This window comes from Sphaerodactylus townsendi, linkage group LG02 (assembly GCF_021028975.2).
Source record: "Sphaerodactylus townsendi isolate TG3544 linkage group LG02, MPM_Stown_v2.3, whole genome shotgun sequence".
In the NCBI taxonomy this organism is placed as follows: Eukaryota; Metazoa; Chordata; class Lepidosauria; order Squamata; family Sphaerodactylidae; genus Sphaerodactylus; species Sphaerodactylus townsendi.
Window position 1 is genome coordinate 18,942,827 of NC_059426.1, and position 21,162 is coordinate 18,963,988.

At 43.2% G+C, this 21,162-nt stretch overlaps 1 protein-coding gene across 3 annotated transcripts in view; it reads left to right on the top strand.

The window, feature by feature from the left end:
- The window catches only part of RAPH1 (Ras association (RalGDS/AF-6) and pleckstrin homology domains 1), a 99,446-nt gene that overhangs the window by 27,208 nt on the left and 51,076 nt on the right, over positions 1–21,162 (top strand). For all 3 annotated transcript variants that reach the window (XM_048483666.1, XM_048483665.1, XM_048483667.1), the window contains exon 2: positions 20,001–20,120. In XM_048483666.1, coding sequence (XP_048339623.1) covers positions 20,001–20,120 — 120 coding nt within the window. The remainder of the gene's footprint in view (positions 1–20,000; positions 20,121–21,162) is intronic.

Sequence of the window (21,162 nt, forward strand, 5' to 3'; positions counted from 1 at the left end):
ATGTCACCTGTAATTTTGAACTGTTACCTGCAGTAGACTGAGTGAACCATTCTTCCTGCATAATTACAAAGGTAATTATTAAGCAATAACAGAGCTTCAACTCCTGAATTTCTGCTCCAGGCAAAAGGGAGTGATTTCATTCAACAAAAGAAGATTGCCTTAGGGATGCAAGTCCTTCAGTTCTGTCTTTGAATTATAAAGACACAACGGCCCGCACAGTTCCAAGGATATTGTTTTATACAAGTCTATACAGGCACTCAAGCTTTCTAAAAAGCTCACCATGGAAGTCACCACTACAAACATGGCTTGAAACCAAGGCCTGAATCTGATTTGAATATTTTAGAAATGATTCATAAAGCATAATTTGCATGAATCTAACAGGGAAAAAAATCCCCACTTTATTCAGACATAGACTTGGCCAAGGCCAACTTTTTATGACCAAGACAAAATGAATTGCAGGCAGAAAACTCAATACAAAACGAAAAACCTGTAAATTCAAATTGCTGTCCTCCAACGTGATCCGCATCTGGATCACACCAATAAATCTCAATTTAAAAAAACAAACTCAAAATACATTTGAGAAATTAGATCACTGCATCTGCAAGAAATTAAGTACATTGCTGAAGATGTAAAACGGAATACTGGTCATGAACAATGTGTGAGCTACAAAGCAGCCTTACTTGGAATCCCCTTTTCTTCCTTGCTTGTCTTCATGGTTTCTTGGCATCAATCAGTAAGTTCTGGAAACCTTTCCTTTTAAAAAATAAGGCTTGGAAATGTGGCAATAAATACCTTACAAGGAGAAGTCTGTCACAATAATTTTCTAGTTCATGTTTCTATAAAAAAAAGTTACCTTCCAATTTTTGGAAGAGATGCTTCATTCCTATTTCCTTCAGATGGAACACTCAGTCACAGGGATTTACTTTTTAGCTTAAAGCCCCCTCCAGATGCTTGCGATTTAAGGAACTATAATGTAAGCAGTAACTGCTTTTTTAAAAAAACCCTCCAATGCTCACACTCACTCAAACAAATTCAGAATCCTAGCACTAACATAATCAGCTAGTGTACCATCATTTTATGATGCTCATCTATACTCTAAACCAGCCATTCTCAACCAGGGTTCCCTGGTACTCTGGGGTGCCGTGAGCATGTCCCAGGGGTACCGCAGCAACACTACCGCCCCCCCCCCTCATTTTTGTGGTGTCTCCCACCGGCGCCAGCAAGGACATGGAGCTGGCCCATGGGGCACGGCCTGCCACAAGGTCAGCAGCCACCACCACCCCCAGTGCTTCCCTTCACCCTGGGAGGGGAAGGTGGGGTGTGTGGCAAGCAGGGGCAATGGGAGGGGAAGGTGGAGGGTGGCGGCAGGGGTACCGTGAGATATGAAGAGTGAGGTCAAGGGCACCCTGACCTCGAAAAGGTTGGGAAACACTGCTCTAAACAATGAAGGATATTTTTGATAGGACATTTTTGATATTTACAATATCTCGGCATGCTATTTTTTCATTTGGTTATTAAAAGCCATGGAAAATATAACATTATCTTTTCATGCCTTTGTAGATCCAGAGTTGGATCCGAGTTTTGAGGGACTTTCCTAATTTTCACAACATAATGTTTCTGGAGGACCCTCCATGATAGGATGCGGGGGGAACGGGACTTGCTTGACAAGCACAGGGGCATGTTTACGTTTTATCATTTTGTTGATGTTACATCCGAAAATACCGATAATTAGATTCCAGATCCAATGTGAGCAATTTCAATGGTGAAAGACTCTTGGTTTGTGTTTGTGCTAATAGGCACCAACGCATCACACAGAATATAGTAATAAGAGAAGTTTCAATTCATACCCCACCTTTCTAGCTCTAACTCATAAAAAGTTTGTGTTTCTTTGTTCATAGTGAATGTGTTCATTGATAAATACATTAAGTAAGGCTAGCTCGATAGCAGGACCCTTCCGTGTGCTTTGAAGATGAGAACTGTGTGGCTGTTATTGGGCTTATAATAGTACTGTGCTTTATGTTTTGGATGCAGCAAAAAGAAAATGCTACAGTGGTAGATTTTTATATTACAGGAGGTTGGAGAACTGGCACTGATATTTATTTATGGACTTTGTTTATACTCACCATTCTGTCCATTGGGGAGCCAAAGCAGTTTACACTGTTCTGCTGTCCTCCATTGTATCCTCACAAGCAACACAAGTTGGATTGAGTGTGTGTGACTGGCCCAATGACACCCAGCAAGCTTTCATGGCAGGGTAGGGGTTGTAACCTGGATCTCCCAGATCCTAGTCTGACACTCTTAATAGTTCTTGCCACCTCTCTTTTTTTGCCGTCAAGTCACAGGTGATTTATGGCAGTCCTGTAGGGTTTTTTCCAAGGCAAGAGACATTAGGGCCCTTTCCCCACTTACCGTTTGCTGCGCGCTACTCTCCCCAAATAGCGCGGGGTCCAGCAGCACTCCCCACGAGTCCGGGCGGCGATAACGCAGCCGCCCCAACTCTGCCGCTCTCGCGTCCCCTCAGCGCGCCTCATTTCTGGCACTGAAAAAACAGCACCTTTTGATGACCCCATGCAGAGTGCGGGGCAGTGGGGAACACGACCCCGCACCAGAAATGACTCGCGCTGAGAGTAGCGCGCTGCAAACGGTAAGTGGGGAAAGGGCCATTAGGAGGTGGTTTGCCATGACCTGCCTCAACATCACAACCCTGCTATTCCTTGGAGAACTCCCATCCAGATACTACCCAGGGTCAGGGCTGAGAGCATGTAACTAGCCAAAGGTCACCCAGCAAACTTCCACAGTACAAGTGGGGTCTGAACCTGGGTTTCCCAGATCGCAATCTGACACCTTAACCACTACACCATACTGTCTCTCTTTAGTTGCTTCTCTTAGTGCCTACTTATCTCTTATACAGTGCACTTATAAATGAGGACTGTTGCTGGGCATGGAGCACTTCAAGCAGTCACTCAGAATAATACCCCATTGCTGAAGCAACTCCCTGTGTTAAAATGTTGTCATGCCAAGGGTGTAAAATGTTGTCATGCCCCCCCCCCCTCTAATCCATGGGCCCCTAATGTCATCAGGACCCATTACCTCCCCCCCCCCTCCTTCTTTCTAGGAGGGTTAAGTTTAAGGTTTTTCGCGAGACGCCTATCTTCGGAAGCAACTGCTGTTTTTAAGTGTATTTATGGGCATTGTATTTATGATGATTTTATATATACTGTTTTATGTTGTACACCGCCCAGAGCCCTTCGGGGATGGGGCGGTATATTAAATATAATAATAATAATAATAATAATAATAATAATAATAATAATAATAATAATAATAATAATAATAATAATCTTGAAAAACATCTAGGCCAACCCTCTGCAAACTCTTGGACAGGAACATCAGGTATCCAATATGCTGCAGAAAGCAGCACTTCTCTTAGAACTGCAGCCATATTCTCATAGAATACCTCTAATATCCTAGGTCCTTTGCAGGAAGGTTCGATATTCAGAGATGAATTCGAGACACTTGTGTGCTGTGTTGTTATGTATAATAATAATAATAATAATAATAATAATAATAATAATAATAATAATAATAATATACCTGAGGGGAAAAGCAGGGTTTTCCGTGCTCTTTTCTGAGGCATTTCCTTTTCAATTTCCTTTTCAATATATATATTTTTTCTCACAGGAGTTTGTCAGTACTTCCTAAAATTTCCAACTTTTCCATCAGCAAAATTGAAAAGGAAATGCCTCAGAAAAGAGCACGGAATATATATATTTCACAGGAGTTTGTCAGTACTTCCTAAAATTTCCGACTTTTCCATCAGCAAAATTGAAAAGGAAATGCCTCAGAAAAGAGCACGGAATATATATATTTCACAGGAGTTTGTCAGTACTTCCTAAAATTTCCAACTTTTCCATCAGCAAAATTGAAAAGGAAATGCCTCAGAAAAGAGCACGGAATATATATATTTCACAGGAGTTTGTCAGTACTTCCTAAAATTTCCAACTTTTCCATCAGCAAAATTGAAAAGGAAATGCCTCAGAAAAGAGCACGGAATATATATATTTTCACAGGAGTTTGTCAGTACTTCCTAAAATTTCCGACTTTTCCATCAGCAAAATTGAAAAGGAAATGCCTCAGAAAAGAGCACGGAATATATATATTTCACAGGAGTTTGTCAGTACTTCCTAAAATTTCCAACTTTTCCATCAGCAAAATTGAAAAGGAAATGCCTCAGAAAAGAGCACGGAATATATATATTTCACAGGAGTTTGTCAGTACTTCCTAAAATTTCCAACTTTTCCATCAGCAAAATTGAAAATGCCTCAGAAAAGGAAACGGAATATATATATTTCACAGGGGTTTGTCAGTGCCACAAAATTTCCGACTTTTCCATCATCAAGATTGAAAAGGAAATGCCTCAGAAAAGAACGCAGATCATATATTTCCACAGGAGTTTGTCAATTGCTTCCCTAAAATTTCCAACTTTTCCATCAGCAAGTGAAAGGAAATGCCTCAGAAAAGAGCACGGAATATATATATTTCACAGGAGTTTGTCAGTACTTCCTAAAATTTCCCAACTTTTCCATCAGCCAAAATTGAAAGGAAATGCCTCAGAAAGAATACGGAATATATATATTTCTGGGGAGTTTGTCAGTGCCACTAAAATTTCCGACTTCTTCCATCATCAAAATTGAAAGATACCTCAGAAAGAGCAGATATATATATATATTTTAAAGGTAAATGAAATGCTTTTAAAGGCCTGCTGGGCCTGCTGTCGATGTATACAATTCTTAAATCCAAAATGCATTTCTACACCTAAAAGGAGACCTAATATTCATGAGGGCAGCGTGCAGAGAGCTTTCCTGGTACAGTAATATGCCCTCTGTTGTCCTTTTGGCCTGACATAGTTGACCTTTTGGCCTCTCCTTCCAGCCACTGTAACACCCGGCAGATTGGGCAAAAGTAGGTTACTGTCCTACATCACAGGAAGGAGAGAAAAGAGCAGAAGGAGGTGGGGTAGAAACGGCGTCAAAGCCTCAGAGGAAAACTTAACTGTCTCTAACCAGAGAGCAAAAATTAAGGAACATGTGCGAAGGTAACACAGGGTGCATCAGCTTGTGGTTCTCTCTCAAGCAGTGGGTATATTTGCAAATGCAGGTTTGTCTATATAAAAGTTATTTAATTGTTTTAAATTCCATAAATATGTGCAGTATTGCAATTTTGTATGCTAAGTTATAAGTGAAGCATTTTAAAACAGTAAAAGTAGTTTAGGTTTGACAGGACAATGTTAACATTATATTTCAACGTTGCTAAATGTGCCTTCAGGATTTTGGGATGGCTTCAAAATTTTCAGGACCTTTACATCTCTAATCATACCTATGCATTAGACAAATTGGACAATTGTTAAATGTGTTGGGTTTACAGGTTTTAGGTAATCTGCTTTGCTGCTTTGACGGTCGTATTTTGAAGTGGAAATTTAGGACTGTATGCCGCAATCCTGAGTTGTCAAATTCTTAGAGCAAGAGATGAATGGAAGTGATCCACAGTTTTCAACTTTGCTTAAAATTCTAATTTAGTGCTTGATCAAAAAGTTGCGGGTTTTTTTTGCTAAAGTTTGTGGAGGATCAAAGCAATCTGTTATAATTGTCAGGTTGAATTCAGTTGAATTCTGGAAAGTCAAAGTCCCATATTTACTTGGGCCAAGTTACTTCTTGGATACCTGAACATAGGTGTGAACTTTGCTTGGAGTTTTGATGTCCGGTTAGGTATAGCCACTAAATGTACGTTCTACCAGCAGCATTTGCTGTATACCTTTTTTGAACAGATTTGAATCTTAATACAAGCTTTCAAATAATACTTGACTTGATTGCTGTAATCAACCTCATGAGACCGCTCTTTGAGATAACCTGCAAATTTCAGCATAGCCCAAGTCCCTTCTTTCTGCCTTTGTGTGAGTATATTTAGGCACATATTGATATATTATGGTTTTGACAACCACACATATATGGAATTGCCTTATTGTGAATCAGACTCTTGGTGCCTCATGTTCAGAATTGTCTACTCCAGGGGTCTGCAACCTGTGGCTCTCCAGATGTTCATGGACTGCAATTCCCATCAGCCCCTGCCAGCATGGCAGACATCTAGACTTGTCTGGGCCACTGGGCATGACGTGTGTGCCCCACAGCGAGCAGGGAGGACTTTACTGGCGGACCTGGTGCCTGTGCTCTGGGTGGCTGCTGCCGAAGTGTGAGACAGAGGCAGGGAGTAGAGATGCTAAAAGGTGCAGAAGGCAGACCCAATGGATTTTCTAAACTAAAACTCATTCAGGTTAAATTGCTGTATTGGCACTTTGTGATAAACAAGTGAGTTTCGGGTTGCAGTTTGGGCACTCGCTATCACTGCACTAGAGTTTACTAGTTCGCTATCACTAGGTTCACTATCACTGCACTAGAGTTTACTAGTTTTACTTCCTTTTTCCTTAAGCAGCTCATGGTGAGTCTTAGAAGGCAGGCAGACTGTTTCAAGAAGGACTTAGCTCTTTGAGTATTTGTGTGTGCTTTAAGACTTGGAACAGAAATCTACAAACGTCACGTGGACTTGGAGACATTCTCTTTCTGCGTTCCTGTAGGGCAAAACGAGAGTCTTCCGTCACTATTTGCTAGTGAAGGGATTTTACAGAGGATGGCAGCTGGGATATATGTAGCAGTTCCACATTCTGGCATCGTTTTGAACTCTCTGCTTCCCAGTATTGCAGGCAGCTAATAAAGAACTTTCTGTTGCTATGGTGGAGAGCAATATGGAATTTCCCCTGCTGGTTTCTAGACTTACATTTTGCCTTCGGATCCCTGACTTTGGGAAAACAGAGCACGGCTAGAGCTTATTAACCTCGGAACAACTGTCAGTGTTTGCAACAAGTGACAGATTTTGAAAGCTGCCTAAATGGACCAAAATGCAGAATTAAAGGTTATGTGTTATGTTTCCTTTGTGGGAATATTTAGGGAAGGGATATCATTCACCCATTATTGGGGGGGGGGGGGGATTTGTCACTATTTCCATGATTATCTACTTCATCCTTCGCTTTCATGAACATGACATTCTCCAAATAAGGAGAAACTCCAAGTGATGCTAGAAATCTTTCCCACAAGACAGCCAAATAATGAGACACTTCAGACAATGTAACAGCTGTCTCTGGCTTTAAACAAACGAAACACACACCATGCTCACATCCTTCCTGAATTTCCTTCTTTGCATACTAGAAATAGCTCAATGGAAGCTATAATTAAAAAAACATTAATTTACAGAAGGGATTTCACTAGCAACTTTAGTCTTAAGCTGAAAGGGCTGGAATTCATATGCATTTGGAAACTTTGATTTATTGCTGGTATACTATTGGAATAATAGTAGGCCCTTTGACAACTAGTTGGGCTTTTCTTAGTGATGCCCTTGTCTCGGTGATAGACAGCAAAATGATTAAATTCTTTCCCTTGGTATGGTAGGCTAGCATATCAGGGTTTGGAACATGCAGGAATAAAGATTTTTACCTTGTGCATTTTCTGCGGTACAAACTAGAGATGTTTTTCTATTGACATTCCAGCAGTTCGAGTATTTGTGTCTTCCTCGACGTGACAGAGAAATGGGTGTTTTCATATCTTTGGAAATTGGTTGTTCTCTATGTACACACTCTCAGAGAAGATGGGAGAGATAATGTGTTTCTTCTTCAGTCAGGCTTACTTTGAATGATAGCAGATTTAACTGTTATCAGACAACGGACTTCCTCTACTGTGTTGTACGCACATTCGCTCTCCGTGTTCACGAGGATTCAGTGCTCCAAAAAAAATTAGTTCTCTTGCAATAGCAGATACTAAAAATGTTCCATGAATAGCAGTTCCTGGGTGTTTTGTGATGGTTATAAAAACTGCTGCACAGTATCCAAATGTGCATTTGTACAAACCTGTTTTGTCTTGACAGTGAACGGTTGTGCAGTGTATGCAAGCATGGTCCAGTTTTCCAGCCTCCTACAGTGTTGCTGTGGATTCTGGGTTTCTATGACATTTCTGTTCATCAAATGGAATTCACCATGATACCGGCAGGTGGTTGCCTACTCTGCATTGCGTGTGTCAAGGAGATAAGATTCTTTTAACCACCTGTTCAGAGACAGCCTGGATGGTCCAGGTTTCTGAAAGCAGCTCTGCTTATGAAGAACTATAAGAACTTCCAGCGTATGCCTTTCCTTCTCCCAAAACATAGAAGCCTGGGGGAAAGGAAGAATTACCTGGGAATGGAATTACAATGAAACCAGGTACTTACCTTTACTCAACCTGTAGATTGACCCTGACCCCTTTGGGGTGTGAACCAGCCACTTGGGGGTAGCCCTAAGACTCTCTCTGCATCAGTGTTCTCCATCTGTAAAATGGATACATGTTGTAAGATTGGGGGGTCACACCACAATACAGGAACTATGATAAATGGTGTATTGGGAGGTTGAGAACCACTGTTTAGCAGGTTGGGGGATCTGTCCCACATACCTCTTTTGTCTCACATATAAGCTATAGACCAGGGTCTACAGCAGCAGCTCTCAGATGTTCATGGACTACAAGTCCCATCAGCCCCTGCCAGCGCCTTGTGGTGGTCCTACATGCTGGCAGGGGCAATGGAAATATCCATGAGTCTGGAGAGCCTGAGTGAACCTAACATGAACAAGATGAACAAAGGCGATTTAGTCAGTTCTTCAATCACTAGAGAAATACATACACATAATACTTCCAGTATTTTCTGGAGACCACGATAAAGAGCCAGGAGACCCGGAGAACTGTCTTTCCACACATTCTGGTGACAAGATGAATTTCTCTTGCGGTGTCTTTATAATCACTCCCAGATGAAGGGGTTGCTGAGAAGGATTCAAAGCACTCTTTCTGCATTGAAAAGGACCCCTTCTTTCCTGAGGTGGCAGTTTGCTGTTTGGACATCTCTCAGGGCAGTCTCTCTGGTTCATCAAGAAAATGAGAATATTGGACTGCTGGAGAAATGGCACTTTGAATGAGATGAGCCTTTGGGATCTCGCTGCTGCACATTACTGAAATGATTGCTGGGCAGTCGCTGTGTCATCAGGGTAGACCAGGTCTGATCCTAGCCTCTCCAACAACTTCTGGAGATCTTTATTTCAACAGGTGAACTGGTTTGGGTCTTTTTTAAAAAGACCCACTAGCTCTGATTCCACCCAGGATCAATAATGTGTGCATCAGCTGCCTGGCTTTTAAAAGCGTCCTTTCCGTTTCTTCATCCCTCCATTCTCTAGATTTTTTACTTTTGCTTTTTCTGGGTGTTCTCTTTTTTGGGGCCTACTGTATTTTTTTTCTTTATTTTCTAGATCTGCAACATAATAATACAGATCCATTTATTACTATTCTCTTTCCTGTGTTCTTTGTTTTCTACTTTCTGTGTTATGTCGCAGCGTTTGGTACAAAATAAGTAATGTTAAAAAAAAAGAAAATGAGAACAGTACAGTAAACCTTTATTTAAAATGAGAACATCAGCGCCCACAGATGGCGAACCTTTTGAGACCGAGGTGCCCAAATTTGCATCCCAAAACCCACCCGGTACATATAAAGTGCTGCTTGTGGGGTAACCCCTGAATACTGAGGTTTAGTTTAGAAAAATGTAGTTTGGCTCGAGAAGTCGCGTTACTCGGAGTAAGCTTGGTGGTGCATTCGGCGGCTTTGCTTTGAAGCAACCGTGCATCTGTGGTGAATCGCAACCCTAGGAGGTTTACTCAGAAACAAGCCATTGCCAGCAGCGAGCTTGCTCCCAGGTAAAGGATAAGCTTTACTCCAGGTGAAGGAGATTTAGTTCTTAGCATATGTAAAATCAGTGGGTTTAGCTGGGGTTACCTACTGCTTCCCAAAACTAGGTCTTAGGTTTAGTACTGGTAGCGTAATTGGCGGCCCAGGCCAGCCCTAGATTGGGGAGGGGGGACTCTGTTTGCGTGTGCCAGGTAACGTGCCCACCGGAGAGGGCTCTGGGGTGCCACCTCAGCACCCATAGGTTCCCCTCACTGTCATGCAGCTACCCTTTGGTGGGTGTTTGGGAGATGGGTGGGATTTCTGTCAATAGCCTAGGTACTGATGCCAGACAAGCGGGAAAACATTGAATGCTTTCCCATACTGGAATAGCGTGGCCGAAGACCTTTTCAGGGCCGAGGTGCCCCTAACTGCAACCCAAAACCCACTTATTTATTGCAACAGATTTTAACTTGACGAATTTTAGCCTGAATGCTGAGTTTGGTTGCGGGAAGCGGTTGAAACCAGTGGCTACCGGGAGTAAAGCTTGGTGATCGTGGTGGCTTTGCTTTGAAGCAACGTTACAACTCTCTGTAGTTGAATCCGCGACCCTAGGAGGGTTTATAAACAAAGCCCCGTACCCAACAGCGAGCTTACCTCCCAGGTAAAGGATGGCTCTTAGCATATGAAAATCAGTGGGGGTTTAACAGCGCTTAACAGGGTTACCTACACTGCCTCCCCAAAACTACAGTGTTTCCCCGAAAATAAGACAGTGTCTTATATTAATTTTTGCTCCCCAAGATTATTTTCAGGGGACGTCTTATTTTTCTGTGTTCTGTCCATTCGGACGTGCTTCCAAACAAAACTTTACTGTCTTACTTTCAGGATGCCTTATATTTGGCCAATGCAAACCTCTACTACGTCTTATTTTCCGGGGATGTCTTATATTCTGGGAAACAGGGTAGGTCTTCGGTTTAATGCTAATAATCGAGCCCAGTGGCCCAGGCCAGCCTAGATGTGTGGGGGGGGGGGCACTCTGTTTAACGATGTGCCCACAGAGGGCTCTGGAAGGTGCCACCTCTGGCACCCGTGCGTGGGATTATACCACTGTGCTAGACCAATCAGAGGTCATGCTGTTGGTTTGTATATTTCTGCATACCACATATCTCGTGTAATTGACTCTGCTACTTTAATTGCCAAGAAATGTTTGACGACTTCTGATGTCCTTTGTTTTTCTGGCCACAATGAGTTTGATGAGTGAAGAAATCTGTCAGGATGGATTTTTTTTTTTTTTTGTAGTTCTGTGGAAGTTCCATGTCAAATGTCCATGTCCTGTGGAATTTCCATGTCAACTTCCCTAGCAGTCTAGGGAAGTTGTCTTCCAATCCTTAAACTTGTGGATCATCTCTTCATCCTTCAACTGGCCACATTCTGTAACGCTTTGGGACATCCCATCTTCTCTTTCTTCTGTAGTGGTCCAGCTGTTCCATTGGTAATGAGTTGATTTTGTGAAAGCTTTTTTTGCTTGAGATATATCTTTTTTTGCTTGAGATATTCCTGACAATGCAGGAGGGCCCTGCGGGGGCCCAAAGGAAGGAAAGGACTGTGTTCTTGGTCTTGAACCCTCACTCCTAAAGGTAGAAGATGAATATAACATCATTTTGTTCAGCACCACGAAAGGGAGAAAACCCCACCCACAATCAACCCCAAGATCTGAAAAGGAGAGGTTGAGCTTTATGTGTATGCCAGATCTGAATTATAAATTGAGTAAATTCTGAACTAAGTTAATATCCTTTAATAAATATACCATAAGTGTAACAAAACAATCCAAACATATAATACTCAGATGTCAGCTATAAAAGACCTCATGTTTTGACAAAGCTGTTGTCATCAGAGGTCAGATTGCTAGGTTGAAAATACAGCACAAAAGAAACTCAATGACTATTTCTCCTAATATATCCAGGGTATCAGGTGATAACAGATAGATGCGTCTTATTGAGGCCATGCTCGTTTCGGCTTCAAAAGGCTGAAACATTTTCAATCATCTAAGAACAAAATCTTAATTTGTAATATTTGTATAGCATATTTTGGCAGGAGGCTGTCCTGCCCCTGAAGGGGAAATCAGCCTCTCGCCTGAGCCTACAGGATTGCTGCTCCAGCATTCATTTACTTTTCAGAGAGGAGGGGTGTGTGTGAAATATTGGAGGGACACCCCGAGGCACTGTGAGTTCAGGTCTCCCTCAGGAACAGTGCAAGGGTGATTTGGGTCTGCCTCAAGGCACCAGACAGAATACAGTAGTATGACAGTTTAATTCTTCACTAGGGTGGACAGTACCTTAAGAACATAAGAACTAGCCACTGCTGGATCAGACCAAGTCCATCTAGTGTCTCTCCTCGCAGTGGCTCTTGGAAGGTGCCTTTGGGAGCTCACATGCAGGATGTAGAAAGCAATGGCCTTCTGCTGCTGCTCCTTGAGCACCCTGGTCTGCTAAGGCATTTTGCAATCCTGAGATCAAGGGAGGGTCAAGGTGGTGAAAGCATAGATCAGGAATTAGGAACCTCACTTGGCTCTCAGATGTTCAGGAACACAATTCCCATCAGCCCCTACAGAGAGATAGCCAATTGGCCATGCTGACCCAGGAGCTGATGGGAATTCTTCCCCTGAACATCGATTCTACCATGAAACTTCTCACTATAGAAATCTATCCAAGCCCTTTTTAAAAGCATGCTATCAGGTTGTTGGCCACCATACCACCTCCATGGCAGCATATCCCAAACACCAATCCTGCGTTAGCGTGAAGTGTGTTTCCTTTTAATGAATAATCCCAGCCCCAGCATTTTCAATGGATGCCCCCCTGGTTCCTGAGTATTGTGGCCAGAAGAGAGAAATTTCTCTCTGTCAGCATTTTCTACCCGTGCATAATTTTATGGGCTTCAATCCTTATCCCCCCTCAGGCGTCTCCTCTCCAAACTAAAAGAGCCCCAAGCTGCAGCCTCTCCTCATAGGAAGGTGCTCCAATCCCTCAAATCTCATCCCTCGTTGCCCTTCTCTGCCACTTTTCTATCTCTTTGATATGCTTTTTTTGAGTGATTACCGGGTTGGCAGGGCCTGGCTGCTGTTATGCAGCTTTGTGGCATTTAGTCGCACTCTTGGAAAATGGCATGTTGGTATGGGTGGAATCCCATGGGTGTGAGGATCCAACCCAGTGGCTATGAACAGCCTTGAAACCTATTGGTACCTATAAGACTTCACGAAATTCATAACACCCTGGAACCATGGCAAACTTAAGCATTGCCTCCAGTGGGGCTTCTTTTTTACTATCTGGAGACCACCATGCTGCTGATCTGTTTTGAAACCAGCCTATATGAGCCGTATATCTTGGTCTTCGGTGCAACTCCCACGCCTTATTGATCTCATGTTCTGCACCCACAGAAAGCGTGCTGTGGCAACAATACATTTTACACCTACTACAGAACGGCATCTTGCCAACCGAGGTTTATAGTTCAACACAGTGGGTGTCAAACTTCGACCTCGGAATGTTATGGACACAGTTCCCCATCATCTCCCGGCCGGGGGGAGATTCTATGATCCACTCTGGAGAGCAGTTCCTATGATTAAAAAGCAAACAGAACCCCATGGGAAGCTTTGTGTTTGGGTGGAGTCCATTTGTCCATGAACTTAGCATGCCTTGGGGTTTTGCTTTTGGTGTTTTTTAGTGCTGTTAGCCAAACTTTCTGTTGAATTCTCAGAGTCTCTTCAACCTGGTAGAGTTGTCTTGGTGTTTGTGAATTTCAATGGCCTCCCTGTGCAGTCTGACTTAATAACCCTCTGAATTGTCCAGAAGTTTTTTCAAATAAAATGTTTTCAAAAGTGTTTTCAAATAAAATGTTATGTCCAGTTTTGTTTAATACATGTTCTGCAACTTCAGAAGGAGATAAGGAGCAGACAAGGAGCACAAAATACACTGTCGGCTTAACCATCCTGAAAAATATGCATTCAGAGCATGTATTAAACAAAACTGGACATAATAGTCTATTTGAAAACACTTTTGAAAACATTTTATTTGAAAAAACTGAAATTCTGGACAATTCAGAATTTGCATTCACCAATACAGGATTTGCATTCACTAGTGCTGCTGCTGCCGCCGCCGCCGCCGCCGCTGCTGCTGTTGCTGCTGCTGCTGCAGGGAATGCAAATGTGAGTCACTCCCTGGACTGAATGCAAATGTGAATCACGCCCTGCAGAGAATGCAAAAGTGAATCACTCCCTGGACTGAAAAACCCCACCTGTAATACTATATTATCAACCACACCTTTGTATAGCAAGTTCCTCCCAAACACTTACTGATTGGTTCCCCACCTGGGGACATGACAATTTATACCCCACTAAAACATTCCCTTCTCACTGGACACAGTGTGTATCAGACTTCCCTCTGTGATACACCTATGAAGATGCCAGCCAAGATGCAGGTGAAACGTTAGGAACAAGATCCACCAGACCACGGCCACACCGCCCGGAAAATTCACCACAACCAATGTACTAAAGGTTACAAACCACACGTATAGAGGTTCCTCAGGAAGTCTCAATCAGATTTGTTTGGTTGTGGCTTATCCCACTTCTCCTTTGTGGTGGTTTTGGAAAAAAAAAACAGGACTACATTCTCTGTTGCCATCCCTCTAGAAAACATCTCTCTACTATCTCCATTGGGTCCTGTTGCAGTTCTCTCTTCTTTCATGAAGTTCTACAACCCTGGTGGCCTTGACCAATAGGGACTGAAGTCGCTAGTGTACAAGGAAACCATAGAGACTCTTTTGTGTTGTTCAACTCATCCTTGGACGCTCCTGCTTATTTTTGCCCAGTTTTGAGACAAGTACTTTAAAATGGAGGACAAAAACAGTTATTCCCCTGCTTATGTGACCCACTTGTTTCCAATGTGTGAACCTTTTGAATAGTCTTCTTCTACTGATTGCTTCCTTAGCTACAGCCTGGTATACCATCTGAACCATTTAGGGATCCCATGGGACATGTCCAGTTATGGCAGCCACACGTAAGCTAGAGGGGATTATGCCAGCCACAGAACTTCCCTACTTTTTCTTTTTTTTATTAAATCTCATTTGACTTCCAAGGCTCACTGGAAAATGGAAGCCTGCCTAGGAAGCTCAGAGCCCCCGTGAGATACGGCTCTCACTCCTGAGACAGGAGAAGAACTGAATGACCCATTCCCATGGAGACAGGATGCTGGAGAATCTTCTTGCCTTCAGGACCCAATGGATCCCATCAGTTAGAGCACTCTGATCCCCATAGTGGGAAATGTGGGAAGAGAAGGCTTTGAACTCTATGGAGTAAGGGGAAGATTCAAATGCAGGGAAAAAAGATCAGATGCAACATGTCTGACCAGTTGCTTTGGGAAGCTAGTGTGGGCTCACTTTAAGGGCCCGAGGTTCTGTTTTCACGTGATTTTTTTTAAAGTCAAGTGGGAACTTTGGCACAGATCACCAACATCCAGCTGTTCAGTAGCCTGTTTCTGGGGTGGGTAAGTAGTACTATTTATCCTTTGGCTCAAAGGAGGAACAGTAGCCAGTTTACAGTTGGGGAGAGGAAACTGAAACAACGTTCATGGCTGTTGTTGGGACTGAAGCAGTCCAGTTCCATAGCACAGTAGCAAAACACAGGTAAAGAATAGTCTTTTTGCCCTTGGAGACTGTCAGTTTGATCATTTGTATCTGATGATGATGGATATTTACTTGAGGGCAGCTGTAGCCTAAAGGAGAACATAAGAACAAGCCAGCTGGATCAGACCAGAGTCCATCTAGTCCAGCTCTCTGCTACTCGCAGTGGCCCACCAGGTGCCATTGGGAGCTCACAGGCAGGATGTGAAAGCAATGGCCTTCTGCGGCTGTTGCTCCCGAGCACCTGGTCTGTTAAGGCATTTGCAATCTCAGATCAAGGAGGATCAAGATTGGTAGCCATAAACCGACTTCTCCATAAATCTATCCAAGCCCCTTTTAAAGCTATCCAGGTTAGTGGCTACAGCAGCAATAGGAAGACATTACGGGTTGCCCTGAAGTGAACACCCCCTCTGAGCATTCCCCGGAACTTCACATCAGTCTGAAAACGTTGCGTGGAACTGAGCCACCTGGGAGAGCTCACCCTGTTGATCGGCCCCTTATCTACACAGCACCAATGTGGTGGCCATGCATATCCACAGCTTGCAGGGAACGTTTCCTGAAGTACTGCTTTGGTTGCAGCTGCCACAAAACAAAGAGCAATAACAAAGAACAAAATCTTCTACACAGAAGGTTTTTGGAGCATCTTGAGGACACAACTGAAAGCCACATGTTATTTTTTAAAACTGAATTTGGTAGTGATGTTGAAGAAGAGAAGCAGGTGCAACAGAGCAGTCAACAGTGTGAGCTGTGAAATGCTAAGTTCAAAGTTCACCTGGACCACAGGTGGATTAGACCATAATGGTCACGCATTGTGTTCTCATCCTCGCCATTTGCAATGAAAGGGTGATAATGGGCGATTCCGCATACAAGTAAAACAGGTTCAACCCAGTTCCTTGAGAAGGGTACTAACCTAGGTCGAAGCCATTGTTGTTCCCCACTACAACCAGCTTGATCCCAGCTCGGAGGGCGGAATCATCCTGTGCCTCTTCACCACTCCTCTCCGATTGGCTACTGTTCTACAGCCATGTTCCGTCTATCCCCACACACGTTATTAAAAAAAACTGCCACAGGAATGGAGGGACGAAGGTGGCGTTTTTTTATTGGCCGCTTACATTGGTACGCAGAAATTGTGCACCGTTTGTGCGACCAGCCATCGCTTCGAATGCAAGAAAGAAGAGGGGAAAAAAATTAGGCGCGATTTTCGCTGCGGTGGTTCTCCAGCTGTACGTGTGCCCGAAACACTCAGCTGTGATTGGCTGAATGGGGGACTCCTGGCACCAGAGATTCCGCACTTTACTGGAATCGAGCTGAGTTCGAGCGTGGTTCCCTGAAAAAGTAGTAGTTCCCAACTACAGTCGGAAATTTGACCGTTCCACAGGGCGAAACTGGTACAAAACCACGTCGATCTCAGTGGTTGTGCGGAGCACTTAGGTCGAATGCAGCTCGAACTTAGGTCGATAACGCAAGTGTGGAATCGACCAATAATGACTTATTTCACAGGCTTCTGTAAGGATTGCTGGAAGAATGTATGTGGAGCACTTGGGAATACTTGAATGTATGTTATAAATATTGAGCTGTGATCCCTCCAGAGCTCTGGTGTGACCAGCGTGAAAGCATTTTAGCAGCATGTTGGATTTGTAAGTCACATTTTCAAATTCATGCTAATTATTTCTTATAGATGCACTGAGCATGACTGTATTATTTTCCATTGAGAGACTTGTGGAAAACGTTCAGTACTTACTATTTAATAACACAGCATTTCCTTGGCTATGAGAATAGTACCTCTTGGACTGTATAATAATAATACTTAACCGTCCTTCCTGTTGGATAGTTACCACAACTCAGTAAAATGGTGAGTGAAAACAGATGGTCGGAATATCTTCAGCTGCAACTATCTCTGTTTACTCGTAGGCTTTTTCTTTTCTATATTCTTGGAAGAGGTCATACAGTATACTGTATAGCTGTAGAAATCTGGACAGCATCCAGCATCTAAGCTATCTGACAGGATGTCATCAAGGCATTCTAATTGGCCCCAATAAGCGGAATTTCTGGAGCAAGAGAGTTGTCAGCCATTTGAAAGGATGCATTTCCTGTGGTTTGGATGATGTTGCACAACTTATGGTCAGCCTGAATTCCCTGGAATGTGCTAGCGCAAAATTTGTTGCTGGTAAAGCATACAGTGTCGTGAGAACTGTCAGCAGGGTGTCACCAGAGGTGGGATCCAGGAGGTTCTCACAGGTTCCCGAGAGTAGGTTACTAATTTTTTGTGTGTGCCGAGAGGGGGTTACTAATTGGTGATTTTGCCACGTGATTTTTGCCTTAGTTACGCCCCTCCTCTCAGCAGTAGCGCGCAGAACTTGAAGCAGTCTAGCAGGAGGTGCACTGGCGTGCGTGGCAGCCTGCGTGCATTCGTTTCCCGCCCAAGGACCGGCGCAGCGGCTGCGTCCTTGCCACAGCCCCGCCCAGGAATGCCCTGCCCAGGAATGCCCAGCCACGCCCCCGTCGTGCCCCGCCCAGGCCCATTGGCGCTATGCCACAGTTTGAATCCCACCACCATGGGAACCTGTTACTAAAATTTTTGGATCCCACCACTGGTTGTAACCCTTGAGTTCTTTTACTTCTTATGTACAAAAGCAGGGACATCTTCACTCTGAAAACAATGGCTGACATTTCTCCAGGAGAAAGCTATCACTGCTTCCTCCAGGAAAGGTGTCAAACCGATGTAGGTGTCTTCTTCTTTCTGACTTTTGAGCTGTATCTTGGCTGGAAGTTACTACTGCGGGGTTACTGTCAGATTCTAATGTAGGAATCCTTCTACAGACATTTTTGTAGTTCCAGAGGGAGTTTTGATGTGTATTCAATGATTCAGCAGACTGCTCAATTTGGGCTTGTGCGTATGCATGCGTTTAGTTAATTCATCACACAAAGTACAGTGCTGCTCTGCCATTCAACTGCTAACGGTATTATTTTCAACATTGATTAGGCTTATGAGAATAGAATATGAAATTGTATCTGTAAGCAAAAGTCCTTTGTTCTGTCCAGGCGCATCCGATACTTTTATAAAATCGTTGCCCAATTGCGATTGCGTGATTGGAGAGCTATCTTTTGTATATATAGGGCTAACAAGATAACACAGTAAGCAGTTTGTATTGGGGGCAAGTATCCCCAAAATAGCATCTTCTTTAAAAATTCCAAACCATAGTTCAAGCTTTTCAGTTGGGTCTGAATTTCAACTGAGTGAGGGATGAGGACCAGCAATGTCTCTGCCTGATGATTCATTCCCACGGAAGCTGAGATTCTCTAATAATACTGTGTAAATAGTAACAGACATTTTGACAGAGACCTTTGTTTAAGCACTTCAGCTTCTTGTGTTGTTTCTTTGTATATTTGCTTGCACCTGGGGCAGGTTGCTTAAATGTGAGGGCTCTGCCAAAGGCTCACAGCATAGGAAACGATCTTAGAATCCGTTGCCTGCATCTTAGCTTGGGACTAAATGACCTCGTCTCAGTGTGGGATTAAATGCAAGAATATTTGGAGGAGGGCAATGTTCTTAGGGGGCAGGACTCTACTGGAACTGGAATCCTTTGAGGGCTGTATTTGATCCCTAGGTCCCCAGTTGACTGTACATACTCCAAACTAGTTTTCCCACATACCAAGGAAATTGTAACTTGTCCAAAAAATTCAGCAAAATTCCTCTTATTGGAGGTACATTTGATATCCTTATACGTAATTTTTGCCAAGGGATGGAATGTCCAACAACAAACCCCCAACTCACAACACTCCATCCCATCCCTGCCCACCTTCCCCCAACCCAGGAGGCCCCCCCCCAAACAATTGGAGGGAAGGAAGAGGAGGGATCAGAACCCCCGCCCTCCCTCCCCTCCTTCTTGAGCTCATTTTATTTTAATTTAAAATGAGCTTTAGTGCTAGTAAAATGGGCCTCAGTGCTAGTATTTAAATAACTACCTAGTATTCCGGGTTCAGTTGTGTTTTGCATTTGTGTGTGTGTGTGTGTAAAGGAAGAGTTGGATGTAGGTAGGTATGCGGTGTTCTCCTGGTAATGAGTAAAGAGGAAATACCCAATTCTTTTTCCTTCTTTTTTTAAAAAAGAGGAATGGAAATCATGATCTAAGAATGGAACGCAATTTCAGCATCGAGGTTTGTGTCCTTATATTTAGGACTGGATTATTGGTCTCCATTTGTTTCTAGGAATAATGGCATTTAATTGTGAGACAAGTGATGGTTTATTTTTGTTTTACCATTTAAAGTCTGTATATTATACCTTTTACTGAATTAGTGATGCCGTTTGCTAAGAACTGTATTGAAAAAGTTGGTGAGATGAAAATGGTGTACTGCAGCAACTTAGTGTAGTTTTCTTCAGGGGAAAAAGGCATGGTTCCTTAAAGCATTACAAGATCTACAATGTTGTGGGTTTTCCGGGTTGTATGGTTGTGTTCCAGTAGTATTTTCTCCTGACGTTTCGCCTGCACCTATGACTGGATCTGTGAAAGCCTTCAGCGGTACATTACAAGATCTATTTCTTGTTTCTCTTAGATGGAGCAGCTGTCAGATGAAGAACTTGATCATGGCGCAGAAGAAGACAGTGATAAAGAAGATCAAGATCTGGACAAGATGTTTGGGGCTTGGCTTGGAGAGCTGGATAAACTCACACAGGTTGGAAGTTCCATAGTAAAATAAACTTGCCAGTGATATACGGAGCTATGTTGGAGCAGCATTGGAGGGACGCATTGTAAAATATTTCTCTGCGCTACTGAGCAGTGACAGAGCAGTGAAGTGAGATGGATACAGAACCAGTTGCTACTGTAGAATGTATTAATATCACAGTGTGGTTAACTGGCCTGATTCAGAAACTGCACTGAAAGTGTTACTGGGGGATCGGAATTGCAGTTCAGATGTTTTGGGATAATGGTTGTCTTTGCAGTGGAGTTTCTTGCTTCTCATAAATGGACAAACTAAGACTTCTGTGGGGGGGGGTAAATGCTTTTAAAACTGTAATGAGGTGATATTTTAAAATGGGAGTTATTTATTCAAGTGTTCAGGTTGAAACATGAGCTTTAATCTCTGTGTTTCTGTGACAGAAAGCTGAATGTGTGGTCCCAATCCTGGACCCCTTGATTGACAGGGGGTTCAAACAGAATTCTGTGGTTTGTCGTGGGGTAGTTGTGGGGTGTGACAGTTGGAGGCTAGCAACCAGGGTAGAATGAATGCAGTGGTGTGTAGGGTTAAGAAGGATCCTGTGTACTGAAAATGAATTGAGTGTCCTTCCCTGAGGAAAATAGTTCCGAAGAAAATGGAGTGATTCCTAACCAATTTTAAAGAGGAAGACTGGGAACTTGTGTGTCCGTTCCAACTTTAGGAAATATTGTTTCAAAGAAGCATATGTCAGTTCAACTAAGCAATGACTGCTGGTGTTCAATCTCTCAGAAGTAACAAACACTCATCAGTGAAATGTTCCAGCTACAATCTGAAGAAGAATAAGAATTGGATTTATATCCCTCCTTTCTCTCCTGTAGGACACTCAAAGGGGCTTACAAACTCCCTTCCCTTCCCCTCTCACAACAAACACCCTGTGAGGTAGATGGGGCTGAGAGCGCTCTGAAGAACCATGACTAGCCCAAGGTCACCCAGCTGGCGTGTGTTGGAGTGCACAGGCTAATCTGAATTCCCCAGATAAGCCTCCACAGCTCAAGCAATA